This window comes from Conger conger, chromosome 10 (assembly GCF_963514075.1).
Source record: "Conger conger chromosome 10, fConCon1.1, whole genome shotgun sequence".
Taxonomy (NCBI): domain Eukaryota; kingdom Metazoa; phylum Chordata; class Actinopteri; order Anguilliformes; family Congridae; genus Conger; species Conger conger.
In genome coordinates this window covers 37831024-37844873 of record NC_083769.1, presented here as the reverse complement: position 1 = coordinate 37844873, position 13850 = coordinate 37831024, and the positions used below count along the sequence as shown (strand labels likewise).

Genomic DNA, 13850 nt, shown 5'->3' with positions numbered 1-13850 from the left:
AGGTGCTATATGTAACTTTTTAATGTAGAAAAAATACTTTAAAATATTTTAGACCAATACTTTTTTTTAACTTATATTTTAGACCAATACTTTGAAGTATTGTTCTAAAATATAAGACATCCATAGAGCTTGCAGAAAGATGCAGTATTTTGAATGAAATATTGACTATGACTATGTCATTTCAAATATTTTTTACTGTCCATTAATCTTGTTTTTTATGTTTGTCTGTGATGGCAGATACTAAGGTTACCTCCTGCAACAGGAATAAAAATGCACAGGCAGTCCACACTTTCAACAAAATGGCTGACCGTGCTGCACCCGGCTGCACTGGAGAGCCAGCGTACCCCAGCCAGCACTAGACCGAAGAAAGTATTCATCACAAAAGTGTCACCATGAAGCTCATGGGAAAACGAGAGTGAACCTCGGTCTGGCTTTTGGTTGGTGGAGAACTTGTCTTCTGTTTAACACGTGTATAATCCCAATCCTTAAGTAGTTCAGTTCTATTCTGTGGGGAACTGCATTTTCCCTGTGTGATAAATACCGGGGTTTTTCTTCATCATTCTTTCAGGCAAAGCAGACAGAATTCAATGGAATTCAGCAAAGTGTGTGGCCGGGGTGACCTGGTGGGGAAAAAAATAGACTTTTGTAGGATTTGCCTGTGATGCTTGTTGGCCCATAGTGACCCAGGTGTGTAGAGGACATCATTCCTTGAAAGGATGTTGAGGACAGCCATCATAGATTATCCATACTTTAGCTGAAATGTTTCTGCTCAACCACCGCTACCAATTAAAAACAAGAGCTCATGCAAACCAAACTGCAACGCAAAGTATTTACTTCTCTCTGATAAAGCGGAAGCATTAATTCTGTCCCTGGAAATCATCATTAGATTACTATGGCATAATTGCTTGCATGGAAAATGGCAGGGATTTCCAATGTATGCAATTATTTTTAGATTCATTTTCTCACTTGTGCGTGATGTATTAAGCATGGGTCATTATACCTATGAAACAGATCTACAGTAATCGGTACTTGGATAATTACAAAAAAGTGCTGATATTCACACACTCTATTGGTCAGCATAGTTTTATTCCCTGCAACACATTTGAGAGCTGGTAAAGGTTATTTTCTAAAGTTTCTGCTTTATCAGTTTAACACAAACACTGCAACTATTTAGGTCTTAGGCATAGCACATTTCATGCAGATTCAGAAATACAATACACGTTCTGAAATGGGTATGAGTGATTTGTGTACAGCTGACCAAACGGTTGAAAGTCACCAACACAAGACACAAAAGTGGATGCAGTGGGTTTTTATATGTACTTCATATGCACAAAGAGGCATTGTGAATGACAAACAAATACATCATTCAGACCAGGGTTATACGTAATTGTTTTGGATTCAAACATTTTTCCACATTTTACTGGGGTATTGGAACCTATGAAATACTCTCAGAAACTACAAAGCCTGGCTCAATTGCACCAGGCGTGATCAATCAATCACCGAAAAAAATTTTTTGACCCAGGTCTGACATAAATACATACATTATTTCTAATTGTTATACAGTCAGTGAGCACTTCATTAGGTATTTATTAGACTTCTTTTTTAGACTTATTGTTCTTCTGCTGCTGTAGCCTATCCATTAAGAGCACAGGTGTCAAACTCCAGTCCTGGAGGGCCGTAGTGTCTGCTGGTTTTTGGGGTGTTCTGGGTTCATTCAAGTCACTGATTGGTTAATGTTTTTTGAACTGAATGTTTTTGCTTTTCACACCATTCTCTGCAAACTCAAGAGATTATTTTGCATGAAAATCCCAGGAGATCAGCAGTTTCTGAGTTATTCAAACCACCCTGTCTGGCTATCACTATCATTCCACGGTCAAATTCACTTAGATAACATTTATTCCCCATTCTGGCATTTTGTCTGAAAAACAGCTGAACCTATTGACTACATGTGCATGCTTTTATGCATTTAGTTGCTGCTACATGATTAGCTGATTAAATATTTGCATTAACAAGCAGCTGGTGCACAGTTCTACCGAATAAAGTGGTCACTGAGTGTATATAACAGATATGAAATTATGATATTCAAGAATCAACATCATACTCATGTATAATCCATAGTAGTGATTAATCATGATTTGTTTAATGATGATGAGTATTGAGCCATCATAATATTTCCTTCATAAAAGTGAAACTTGGAGAAACTGCACATTTATCACACTTAATGCAGTAAGTCAATGCTCAGGGAATGATTATATTTTAGGAAACTGCAGGTCAGTCGGTCTATTTCGGTCTATCCACTGTCCTGCAGGTTTTCACTCCAACCCTAACCAACCACACGTCATTCAACAGCTAGAGGTCTCATTCAGCTGCTAATTAGTAGAGTCAGGTGTGCCAAATTAGGGCTGAAATGAAAACCTACAGGATGTTAGGTCGCCAGGAATAGGGTTGGCTACCACTGGAATAATCAGAGCCCAGTATTTCAAAACCTTTCATTTCAAAAAATCTCAAAATCGGGTATTTCAAAACTAGAAGCTGTGATCCTGTGATGATTAGGATGATATTGATACTGGTCCCCGAAGAACATATACAAGCTAACTCATTGTGAGAACACACCACACCAGACACACCAGGCACCAATACCAGCCATTTCCAGCCATTTTCTTTTCCTGTTCCACTAAGTAAAATGCATTATTCAAATACAGCTGTTTGCAGCGTTTGCCAGTCCATTAAAGGGCATGTCTTGGTCTTCTTGTCATAAGACTCAATAGATGTATTCACTGTGCAAGAGGCGTTTGACGGACATAATTGAGCTTGCATGCAGCACATCAGCAGATAACATCAGGACACCAGACTGTCGCTCTGACTCTCTTGGTCTAAGCAGCTGATTTAGCAGGTTTCTCCTGGGGGAAAAAAGCGAGTGGTGTTTACTCTCCTGTTCTTCTTTAGCAGACAGACTGATTTTGATAAGAGAAACCTCACCTCCTCTGTCTCCACCTCCTCCCCGGCGTCCTGGGCCCTCTTACTGAGGTGGCGTACCACCACGGTGGCGTTGAAGGCTCTCTGAAAGGGAACACGCGCCTCCCGTAATGTATACTACCTGGCACAGCACTTAGGACGAGTGTCGCTGGAGACGTGCTCTGTAAAGGCTAGAGGTGCATGACATCGAGAAGGAATGCTGTGCGTCACTTTGTTTATTTCTGAAAATATGTTCTTTATGTGTTGCGCTAGGTAGTGTAACTTATGGGAGGCGTATGTTGTACATCGTGACCATACACGACATCGTGTTTAGCATCAGAGTTTCAGGGGGAACAAGAGGGAGCTCAGCCGACCCTCAAAAGAGACCTGAGCCCCCCACCCCTCACCCCCAAAAGAAATGAGAATGACCAATCCCCCTCCTGGCCCACGACCCCTCCACCCTCTCCTGGTCCATGATCTCACAGGCCCCCCAAAAGCCATAGTGTAATTTGAACCCTGGCCGGCATAAGGGCTTGGATGTGTACAGAGTATGTGTTCAATTGGGTTCAATCCGAGTTGTGAGGCTGTTAGTGTTGTTCCCTCATCTCTCCTCCACTCCCCAGAGCACTCCTCTCACCTTCCACTGGCTCTTGGCAAAGTTCTTCTGGATCTGCTCACTGACTGAGTCATGAATGTTCTTCTCTAGCGCTTCCCCACCTGAGATCCTGTCAGCACAAAAACATATTCATATTATTAACATTGCAAAAATTGTATTAAAACTATTTTTTGCATAAAGAACCAAAGAAAATAAATACTAAGATATCAATGTCTATCAGTCACCTATCCTATGCCACTTGTTAGTTTCCTTCAGTGCATCTTTTGCTTAATTTGATTATTTCTTCTTGATTTCGTAATCTTGATTTTGTGATTAACTCAGTTCGAGATTCCTTTGACTCTTGATTATAGAACTACGTGGATCAGCTGTTGATCAGTGTAGGGCTATGTGGATCAGCTGTTGATCAGTGTAGGGCTATGTGGATCAGCTGTTGATCATGTAGGGCTATGTGGATCAGCTGTTGGTCAGTGTCTGGGAAACTGGTAGTTAATTGGTCATTGCGAGCAGCTGTGGTCAATTTTTTCTAGTCCAATGAAGGGGCGGCGACGCCCTTCCTGTTGGCAATAAAAGAGGCAGGAAATGGCATATCCGGTTTCATTTTCATGTCAGCAGTTGTATTTTAAGCTTAGAACTCTGGTCTTTTGGGACTTTTTGGCTGCGATTTTTGTTGCCTTGTCAAATCTTTGGAGGATAGGCTGTAAGAGAATTGGGAATCTCAGCTATTTCCAAGGTGTTATATTTAAAGACGCACCTGTGCATATGACCTGCTCAAGGGCGAGTAGCAGACATAGACTTGGCTAGGGATTGCCGGTCTGTACACTGCATGCCTAAATGAGTCTCTAGCCCTGCAGTATATTTTATTTGTTTAATTTAAAGTTTAAAGTTAACCCCTCCTCCTCTCCACACCATTCATTTTGTTATTTGCTGTTCAAAAGAAAATATGTAAATTATGAAGGGAAAGGAAGAAAAGGAAACTCCCAATAGCTTGATGTTCTAAAGAGGCATTTGTTTTTTGTATGTTGAGGCATTTGTTTGAATATTTTCTTACATAAAATTAACTAGTATTCAGATTCCTTCCTGATCCAATGGGGTTTGGTGATAATGATAGAGTACAGATTTATTATGCATTAATTATTTCTACAGCAATAATTATATTTTATTGAGTTCTGGAGGTCATGTTGCTCTCATACACAATTTATATTCTGATCAATCAGCATTGCAGTTGTTTAGTGGGCTGCCAATCTAAAATGGCTTTGAGTAATTTTGAAATGATAGAGTACATCTCTGTAGCATAGGCATTATTTTATTTCACATTAAATCCGGGTCATAATCTAGAGATGTGCCGTATGGAATGGTTTATTTGTGTTGCAAAATACTGTGCGTTGGTAAGGAGGTGTTTAAACATCGGAATAAATTGACACGTTTACTTTTTCATGCACCAACACCGAGGACCGTGTTAAATGGGAAAGGCTGAGATAATAGATCCAAAGCATGCGTGTTTACAATCCTGAGTGAAAGTCTCCTTTCTTACCAGAGACTAGCCCACAGCCTTTAGGCTCTAGTCATTCATGCCACACGTTCTTCAGCTAGAGATGGAGATAATGTGCCTAGTTTTCTCCAATAAGCTATCGTAGTCGAACTTTACAGTTAACAGTGCATTTCAGGGGTACAATCAATCGGCGCTGAATTCCCCTGGCTGAGCAAAGGTTCATGTTCATGTTCCCTTAATGCCGTCCAGGCAGCTCTGATGAAGGAGAGTTGTGAAATATGTGTGTTATTAATTATTTCTGTAAATGTGCTTAATGCAAGGGGACAATTTCCCATGGCTTAGATATAGGCTTACAAATTATAGTCTGCTCTAACTCACTGTAGCTTTTGATGCAAGGCAAATTTTCAGTCCTTGATTGATGTCGTACAATCTAGATAATTAACCATGATTAATTTCCCCCGTCATTAATTGTAGACACTGTAGCTATCCCACCTGTCATGCTGGGTGGCAGATTTCATGTTTCGGTCCTGTGGAGTAGAAGACTAGACGTCATTCCCCACATCTGACAACTAAACTCTTTGCCTGTCTGAAAAGTGTTCAGTGTTTTTTAACACTGAAATGAAGAAAACTAAAACAGAAATAAATACCTTGGAAATGCAAATGTTTTCCAACACATTTCAGTGTGAAGAGAATGTAAAGTAGCTGTGCTGTACAGTAACAGCTTTATTGAACAGTTTTTTTAGTAATATAAAAATGTCATCTCTCAGATGTCATCTGACTGTTCTGTTATTGAACAACATGCTGCTTCAGAACAGGGCCAGCTACAGAAAACAGAAACAAGCTTTCTTCTGTTAGCAGGGACATGTTTTAGTTCAGCTTCTGCATATGTTGAACCCAGGAAAAAACGATTTAGCTGAGCAAATGGGTTTCTAACTAAACAAACAAATAAATCTAAAGAAAATTACCAGTTATTTCTTTTGTTTGGCAGAAATGCCAAATCTTCCATAATCCTATTTGTATTTGGGAATTTATTTCAGTTTTCTTTTTAAATAAATGTGCAAATAATCCAGCAAAATGTGCTTTAGAAAAATTGTTTCTTTTGGAGAACTTGTATTACTATTTGACAGGAAATAATTTTATTCAAAATAGATCGCCAGACAGGAAATAATTTTATTCGAAATACATCCAGAGTGATATCCCATTCCTCCATTTGACAAATTAATTTGTTTATGGTTTATATGCTCTTTTATGTTGAATTTAAGTCTGTTTTGAAACATGTTCAGAGTGCAGGTATGAGCAGTCCAGAGTAGAGTAGGCACAAACAGAGAGTAGAAAATGAAATTTACCAAGAATGTTGTAGGGCCTGTTCACAGTTGTATCGGGTCTCTGGCTCTTTTTGCAGTAAATGCGATATAAAATCTTTGGCTGAACATAAAACAAACAGAAGGCACAAACTGAGGGGACAGGAAATTATTTTACTGCTTTAGTACTCTAAGAATTCAATGTTACATTTAAAAAGGATATGGATATTGTCACTAAATCACATGAGCTCCTGACTGCAATATTCCCTCAGGATATACAAAAATAGTAATATGACATCCAGCAAAAGGGTATAATATGTAACAATATATATTTTTAGCTGGCAGTCATGACTCCCTCTGGCTATTTCTTGGCAAAAGGGTGAAGTTATGAAATATCACATGTTGTATTTCTCAAATCAGTCCAGTTATTCTTACTCCGACAGTTTTTAGGTGGTTTACCCTCTTCATGTTTCAAACTAGCGACCCCATTAATAAAGGTTTTCGTGAATTTAAATGTAAATGTAATATTAAGATCATTTCTCTGCTTTCACTTGATTCATAAAAATTGAATTGAATTGAATTGAATGATTTGAATTGAATGATTATAAAATGATTAAAGCGAGTACCTGATTCGGAGATGTAGTCCCAGTAAGGCGAATCAAACTCGTATTCTGCCTTTATGATCTGCCGGTAGAGCTGGGTGTCGTTGTCATGGTAAAATGGCGGGTAGCCGCAGAGCCTGGAGAGGTTAGCAGAGTTCAGCTGAAGCTCAGCAGTTACACTTGCTTAGTTAGTCCCTACCTCTGGTAAAACATGCAGGAGTTAGACCCTATCTCCTGGTAAAACATGCAGGAGTTAGGCTTTACCTCTGGTAAAACAGGCAAACATGCAGGAGTTAAGCCTTACCTCTGGTAAAACATGGAGGAGTTAGGCCCTACCTCTGGTAAATCATGCAGGAATTAGACCCTACCTCTGGTAAATTATGCAGACATGAGACCGTGGAAGTCTAGGTAGGGTTAGGGTCTTCAACAGGCACGTGCAGAAGTTGGGCCCAAGTGTGGCTTGAGGCCCTGTCCTTTTGGTTGCAACCATTTTATGTTTATTTTTACATTTATTTATTCTTATTGTAAAATGCAAGTGCCCCAGAGTTTTTTCTATCCCTCTGTGCAATGCCCCCCCACCCCCTGAGCAAAATAACAATCAGCAAACTGCCCTCTAACCCCCCACCACCGCTCAGTTCTGCTCAGATATGCCCCAGGAAAAGTCTATACACAGCCCTGCTCTCCGATGTGGACTGTTGGATGCCAGGCTGGACAGCTGCAGGACTCTTACAGTATATAGGAGATGACCCCTAAAGCCCACAGGTCCACCTCTCTACCATAGGTCATCTGCTGAAGAAGCTCTGGAGCTACAGAGATGTTGAAAAGACACGGGTGGTCAATGGAAAGGCCAAAATGGTGTGTGAAGGGTCATATATTTAATGAAACCACAATCATAGGCCCCTACTCACCCACATAAGCAGGCGTCCCACAGGCCGTGGTCAAAACTCCTTGTTCCTCCATTTTGGACAGGCCAAAGTCACTGATGACGATCTTGGAGTCTTCTAGAGGACTTTCATAGAGCAAGTTCTCAGGCTGAGGGGAAATACGGACTTGTGTGAGTGCTTTATAGCATTATATTTGAAGCACACAGCCATCTGCACACAGCCAATGTAATCTCAAGGGCATTTCTGTGGAATGCAGTAGTCCACAATGGACGATAGCACTGTTAACTCACAGCAAGAAGGCACTGAGTTTGAATCCTGACTGTGAGCTGTTCTGTGTGCTCTGGGGGCTTCCACTGGGCTCTCTGGTTTCCTCCCGCAGTCCAAAGGCACGCAGGTTAGACTAATTGCAGACTCTAAATTGCCTGTAGGCATGACTGTGTGTGCCCTGTGATTCAAGGTATATTCTCTCCCAATGCATGCTGGGATAGGCTACAGCTCCCCCACAACCCTATCTAGGAATGAGAAGGTTGAAAAATGGATGGATGGATGGATGGATGGATGGATGGATAGATAGGTGGATGGATAGATGGATGGATGGATGGGCTGATGGACGGACAGGCCAGCCCTCTAGCCTGTGTGGCACATGGACAGGAGTACAGCACCTTCAGGTCCCTGTGTACCACGCCCAGCTGGTGAAGGTATCTGACCGCCTCCAGGACCTGTTGGATCACGCGACTGGCATCCTTCTCTGTGTAGTTCCCTCTCTCCAAAATCCGCTCCAAGAGCTCCCCGCCAGTCAGCCTGGTGCAGCAGAACAAACAGTCAGCTCGGGGGGCAATGTGTTTTTGCCAGCGAAAACAGTTATTTCAACATTTATAAACACACGGTGGTTTAATCTAAACTTTTTTTCCATTCACTTTTCAATGTTTACATGCCCACAGTCCTGAATACGTGCACATACTGACAAATTAACATCCATGCCGCAGTAGAATCACCCAGGAATATAAAGCTTCGGTTGTGTTTTGGATTAAAATAACATTAATTAAACAAATTCTGAAATAGAATTCCGGCTTTGACAAGCCCACTACCACTACCTGCCCGGAAAACTTTCCCACATTTAACTTCACTCAGCACAGGGCTTGTTTCAGAAGATATGACTGTATATGAATATGAGTTCTTGATTTATTTATTTTGTAATGTTTATTTTAATTTTAATATTTTTATTATTTTCAAATAATCATTACACTCAAAAACAACACGCAATACAATGAAAAAATACGTGGAAGAAATAGGAAAAACAGCACAGGACACAAGACCGGTATTTTTTCTGAAAATAAATGTTAATATGAAAAAAAAGGAATATATTAAAATATAAAGTAATATACAATCACATTTATTGTATTTCTTAACATTATGCTCGTAGCAAAATCGTCAGGTTCCACTCACAGAGTCATCACCAGATAAAGCTTTGTTGGTGTTTCAAAGGTTTCCTCGAGTGAGACTATGTTCTCATGATGGATCCTGCAGGAAAGTGGAGTTAAGACTGTCATTTGGTAAAAATAGAAAATGTACACAATCCAAATTTAAGGCAACAGGTCCTATTGAATAGAATGAATCCATTGCAACATTATGAAAGAATGTATACTTTCCCTAAATGCCCCATTGTCAAATTACACCTTGACAATGTGACAAACCTTTTTCCTAGAACTTAGAAAAGGTTATTGACCACACTCATTAGACCCCTGATTGCAGTATTGTATATTTCAACAAAATGAGAAAAACAGGACTGACTTGCGAAGCACAGCGATTTCGTTCTCCAGCAGAGCTTCTCTTCCCTTCAGCGCCCTCTTGTGGATACACTTTACAGCTACAAGCCTCAGAGAGCGTCGATGCTGAGCCACCCGCACCTCTGAGAAAGAGCCTCTGCAACACAGTAAACATTACAGCCAATGAGAAGGAGCCTGTGAAACACATTCATCATTTCAACCAATCACATCAGATACAAGGGTGCATTAATTTACTGCTATGGTGACACTTTCATATTGTACAGGCAGCCTGTAGCGTAGTGGTTAAGGTATATGACTGGGAACCACAAGGTTAGTGGTTTGATCCCCACAGCCGTTGGGCCCTTGAGCAAGGCCCTTAACCTTGGGTCGCACCAGGGGAGGATTGTCTCCTGCTTAGTCTGAAATCAACTGTATGTCGCTCTGGATAAGAGCGTCTGCCAAATGCCATTAATGTAATGTAATGTTACAATGCCACGTTTTTACACAGAATGACCACCTTCCTGTGCACAACACATGCACTGTTAAATACCGTTGGAGTGGTTTGTAGGTGGAGTTTAATGTTTAAGCGTGGGGGGGGGGGGGGTTCAGATTGGTGCTGGGGGGGGGCAGGCAATACCCCCCCAGCTCCCCGTTAATCTCCACCCATGGACTGGTCATACAAAATTAGAAATGAATGAAATATTCTGTATCAGGATTCATGATGCAAAACAAATATTATTCACAGTGAGCATACTGCTGTTCATTCAAACAGAATTTTAGAGCATACTTGTTTTTGTGATTTATTTTTGACAGGCCACAGGCAGTGGCTATGAATGTCACAAGAAAGAAACTGTATCACATTAAAGCATTCATTAGTTGTCATCGGGGTCAACATGTCATGTTTTTAACAGTACTCTCTGTGTTAAAATGGTGTCTGTCCTGATAAAACCCCCAGAGCTTTGACTGTGAGCTTCGCCAGCTGCAGTTGCCCACAAACGCTGCGCAGATGGAATGATGACTGATACAGGGCTGACTCATTATCATGTGATCCTCTTGACCAATAGTTGTGCCAACATTCCAATAATGGGTGTACCAGGGAAAACTGCAAGGCCAGGGTTGGGTGTGGAGTGGAGTAGGGTGGATTGGGGGGGGGGGGGGGGGGCTGGTTGAGGGGGTAAGATTAGTCACAGACCAGAATGGAGGGATAGGCTGCAATCTTGCCCTGGGGGGGATGGGGGGGATGGGGTGTGGAACCATCAATTTTGGGTGCACCAATCAAAAGCTGGGTGTGCCTCTGCACACTGTGCTCTAAACTGTGGTCCAATGGCCAATAAGACCGTATTACACACACCACCTCAGGGCTGCATTTACACTCCACCCATGAAAACACAGGCGGCTGTATTGTAGCTAATATTGTGTCAGCACACAGCACCCTGTGTATGCTGTGCCGTGAAGTATGGCCACAGCTGTAAACAAACCTTCAGCATTGCTCATAATGCTGGACTCCAGGGACAGGTATATATTTAGACTGACTCACTCTCCAAGTTTCTCCTTCAGCTCGTACACCGCTGAAATATCCTTCGCTTTCTTCCCAGACTCCTTAATGAAAGGCATCTTCCACCTCGGGCAGAGAATCTGAAAGCAGGAACAGAGGAACTGTGCTTTTGAACCGCCCGTGGGGCTCTGAATTTCTGCAGTGAGCTCCATAATGTTTGGGACTGACATACCTTTTTTTTTCTTTCTTGACTTGGCTCAGTAGTTACTCCATAATTGAAATTTGTAATCAAACAATTAGGGGGACTATGTATAAAAACATCCACATGGGAGTTGTGGAGTAGAGAAAAATCTAGAAAATGTGCACCTTCAGATTCTCACCATTAAGAAGGGAAGCTAATACCTGGCTAATTTTAATGACATTTAGTTGAATTTTGATACATTTTTTTCATGATCATTTGTTTCATGATCGCAATGTCATAACCGCTTATTTGTATCTACAATGAGAGCAACTCTCAGAAATCGTGAACAAATACAAAATGTAAGACCAATGAAACAGAATGCACTGTGCTGAAATGTGCAATGCATGATGTGTATGATTTGTGTGATGCGCAACATATACAGAAAAGACTCTAATCCCAAAACTTGCTTTCTCATTGCCTGATTATCTGTCAAGTCACATGAATTCAGAATTTTACACTAAACATTTATATTGGCTCTGCTGATTACAGTGTGTCAGGACAGTCAGGATAATAGATGCGTGAATCCATAAAAATAAAAAAGACCTGCTTTTATTCCTCTATTTAGCAGTGTATTTTATGTATGCAATTCTTGTCATGTTCCAATGCCAGTGCATTGTTCTCATGGTCCAGACCTTTTGTATGAGGATCTTGCATTTATAACATCTGCGTGTTGCCTTGTATGCCTGTGTGGGTAACCAGGCAGAACTCCTTGCCTTGTCTCATTGTGTGCAGAAGTGTGACATTTGACAAAGATGGTGCGATGTGAAATACAGTACTGCCTCGCTAGCAGCCATGTCTTAGAGGCATAGTCATGACTTGCATTTGTTCAAAACCTACATCAGGATTTCACCCTCTGGTTCTCAGGTGATGTGGGTAAAGTTTGATGGGTCTATCACAAATGTCCCCACCCCCCGCCTGACAAAAAATGAGTGAAACAGACTAAAAAACACACAGCCTTAATCCTAGAGAGATAGCTTACGATGATAAACTAAATGGCAAAACACAATACACCACACCTACAGCAATCAGCATTTATCCATGCATTCTGTGCATGGAATAGTGAGTTTTTCCTGACTACGGACCACAATGCTACAGAATAAACAGAGGGTTCCCTGTTTAGGATGCTTTGTACCTGATTATCCTAACATTCAAAATACATATAACGACACTTAAATTTATTAAGTAAATTAAGTTAATCTCAAGTAGTGACAAAATGGAAGAAAATGAATTGACAAAATCTGTACACTAGAGCCTACATGTCCCTGAACACAATGGCCTTAAAAAAGCCACAAAGAATTTTTACTTCTGCACTGTGATGAATCAAAATGTTTACCTGTTGATTGTAGCAATGCTTGCTTTCTCTTCCTGCTGTCAGTTGTCTTTAGCTTTTCTACCACCACCACTGCCCATCCCTTCAGACACACACACACACACACACACCTGTCCTTTAATTGAAAATCACATTCCTTTTCAGAAGCAACCTTGCCCGCCCACACATGAAGACACCAAGCAGACTTTTGAGAGAGGGAGAGAGAAAGAGAGAGACAGAAGAGAAGAGAGGAGGAAAGAGAGGGAGAGGGAGAAGAGAAGACAAAGGGAGAGAGAGAGCGAAGAGAGAGGGAAAGAGAGTGAGAGAGAAAAGAGGGAGAGAATAGAAAGAAGAGAGCGAGGGAGAGAGAGTGAGGGGGGAGAGAAGAGAGAGCGAGAGGGATAGAGAGAGGCAAAGAGAGAATAGAGGTGGAAAGGTGGAGAGAGAGATCCATGGAAACTGTCTGACTCACTGCTCAAGCTTCTGATTCCGTGGCTTTGCCATCCCTTGTAACGACTGTAAGGTCATTCAGCATAATCATCCGTTGATCATCCATTCTATAGTGAGTCAATGACACGCAATGGCGCAATTAAGTGGTGCTAAATGTGACAGGGCTGACGTTTACACTCGTAGTCTTATTAAAACCTCAAACTATCCTTCAAATCCGTTAAATGCTGTTGTCTGTAAATCATACAAGCAATACCATTAGACGGAGCCAGACAGCTTTGACAGATGTAATACTGTATGAAATTGCTTTATTTGGTTTGGATAGATCCGAGGCTCCCAGTTCCAGGTTTGGAGTCGTGTCTGGGGTGAAGAAAAATGCATTGAAAATTCAATGGAATGCATTACCTACTGGACCGCTGTGTCCCGGAATTACAAAGCAGCCTTTGTCCAGTCACTAAGTGCATCACTGTGAGACAGAAAAACATGTCAAATCGATGGTTTGTCCATTAAAACAGGAGCCTGGAGAGTTATGCTAGGGCTGTGAGTGCAGCATTAGGCTGTGCATGTTGTATGTGTGACATTGTGCAATCTCTCTTTGGAGCACCAGACGTGTTGAGTACTGTTTACAGTGAGAAGTCTGTCTTCTGTACAGTGTGTACAATTACACTTGTACTTGCCTTGTATGGTTGCAGGCTAATCTACCATAAGGACACGTTGGTCCAGCCCCGCTTTGGCAAAAATAATT

At 41.3% G+C, this 13850-nt stretch overlaps 1 protein-coding gene across 4 annotated transcripts; it reads right to left on the bottom strand.

Moving 5' to 3' along the window:
- Positions 1-1294: 1294 nt before the first annotated feature.
- On the bottom strand, positions 1295-13248 carry pnck (pregnancy up-regulated nonubiquitous CaM kinase). 4 transcript variants are annotated; one of them, XM_061258545.1, is made up of 13 exons: positions 13131-13248; positions 12683-12761; positions 11151-11248; positions 9639-9770; positions 9294-9368; positions 8510-8648; positions 7872-7995; positions 7694-7769; positions 6988-7100; positions 6407-6485; positions 3593-3680; positions 2980-3146; positions 1295-2900 (listed from the first exon to the last, which is right to left on the bottom strand). In XM_061258545.1, the coding sequence occupies exons 3-13, from the start codon at positions 11225-11227 to the stop codon at positions 2762-2764; spliced, it is 1209 nt and encodes a 402-aa protein (XP_061114529.1). In that variant the 5' UTR covers positions 11228-11248; positions 12683-12761; positions 13131-13248; the 3' UTR covers positions 1295-2761. The 4 variants fall into 4 exon arrangements, with proteins under 4 accessions (XP_061114529.1, XP_061114528.1, XP_061114530.1 ...); XM_061258544.1 differs by lacking the exon at positions 13131-13248 and having other exon boundaries at positions 12683-13061; XM_061258546.1 differs by lacking the exon at positions 13131-13248 and having other exon boundaries at positions 2980-3060; positions 12683-13061.
- Positions 13249-13850: the final 602 nt, after the last annotated feature.

Bases quoted from the DNA above. Each gene is read 5' to 3' on its own strand.
- pnck (XM_061258545.1), bottom strand. From the start codon at position 11,227: ATGCCTTTCATTAAGGAGTCTGGGAAGAAAGCGAAGGATATTTCAGCG. The intron at 9,771-11,150 runs GTGAGTCAGTCT...ACTGTGTTGCAG, and splicing joins CTGAAGGAGAAACTTGGAGA to AGGCTCTTTCTCAGAGGTGC. The intron at 7,770-7,871 runs GTGAGTAGGGGC...ACATCTCTGTAG, and splicing joins TGGGACGCCTGCTTATGTGG to CTCCAGAGCTTCTTCAGCAG.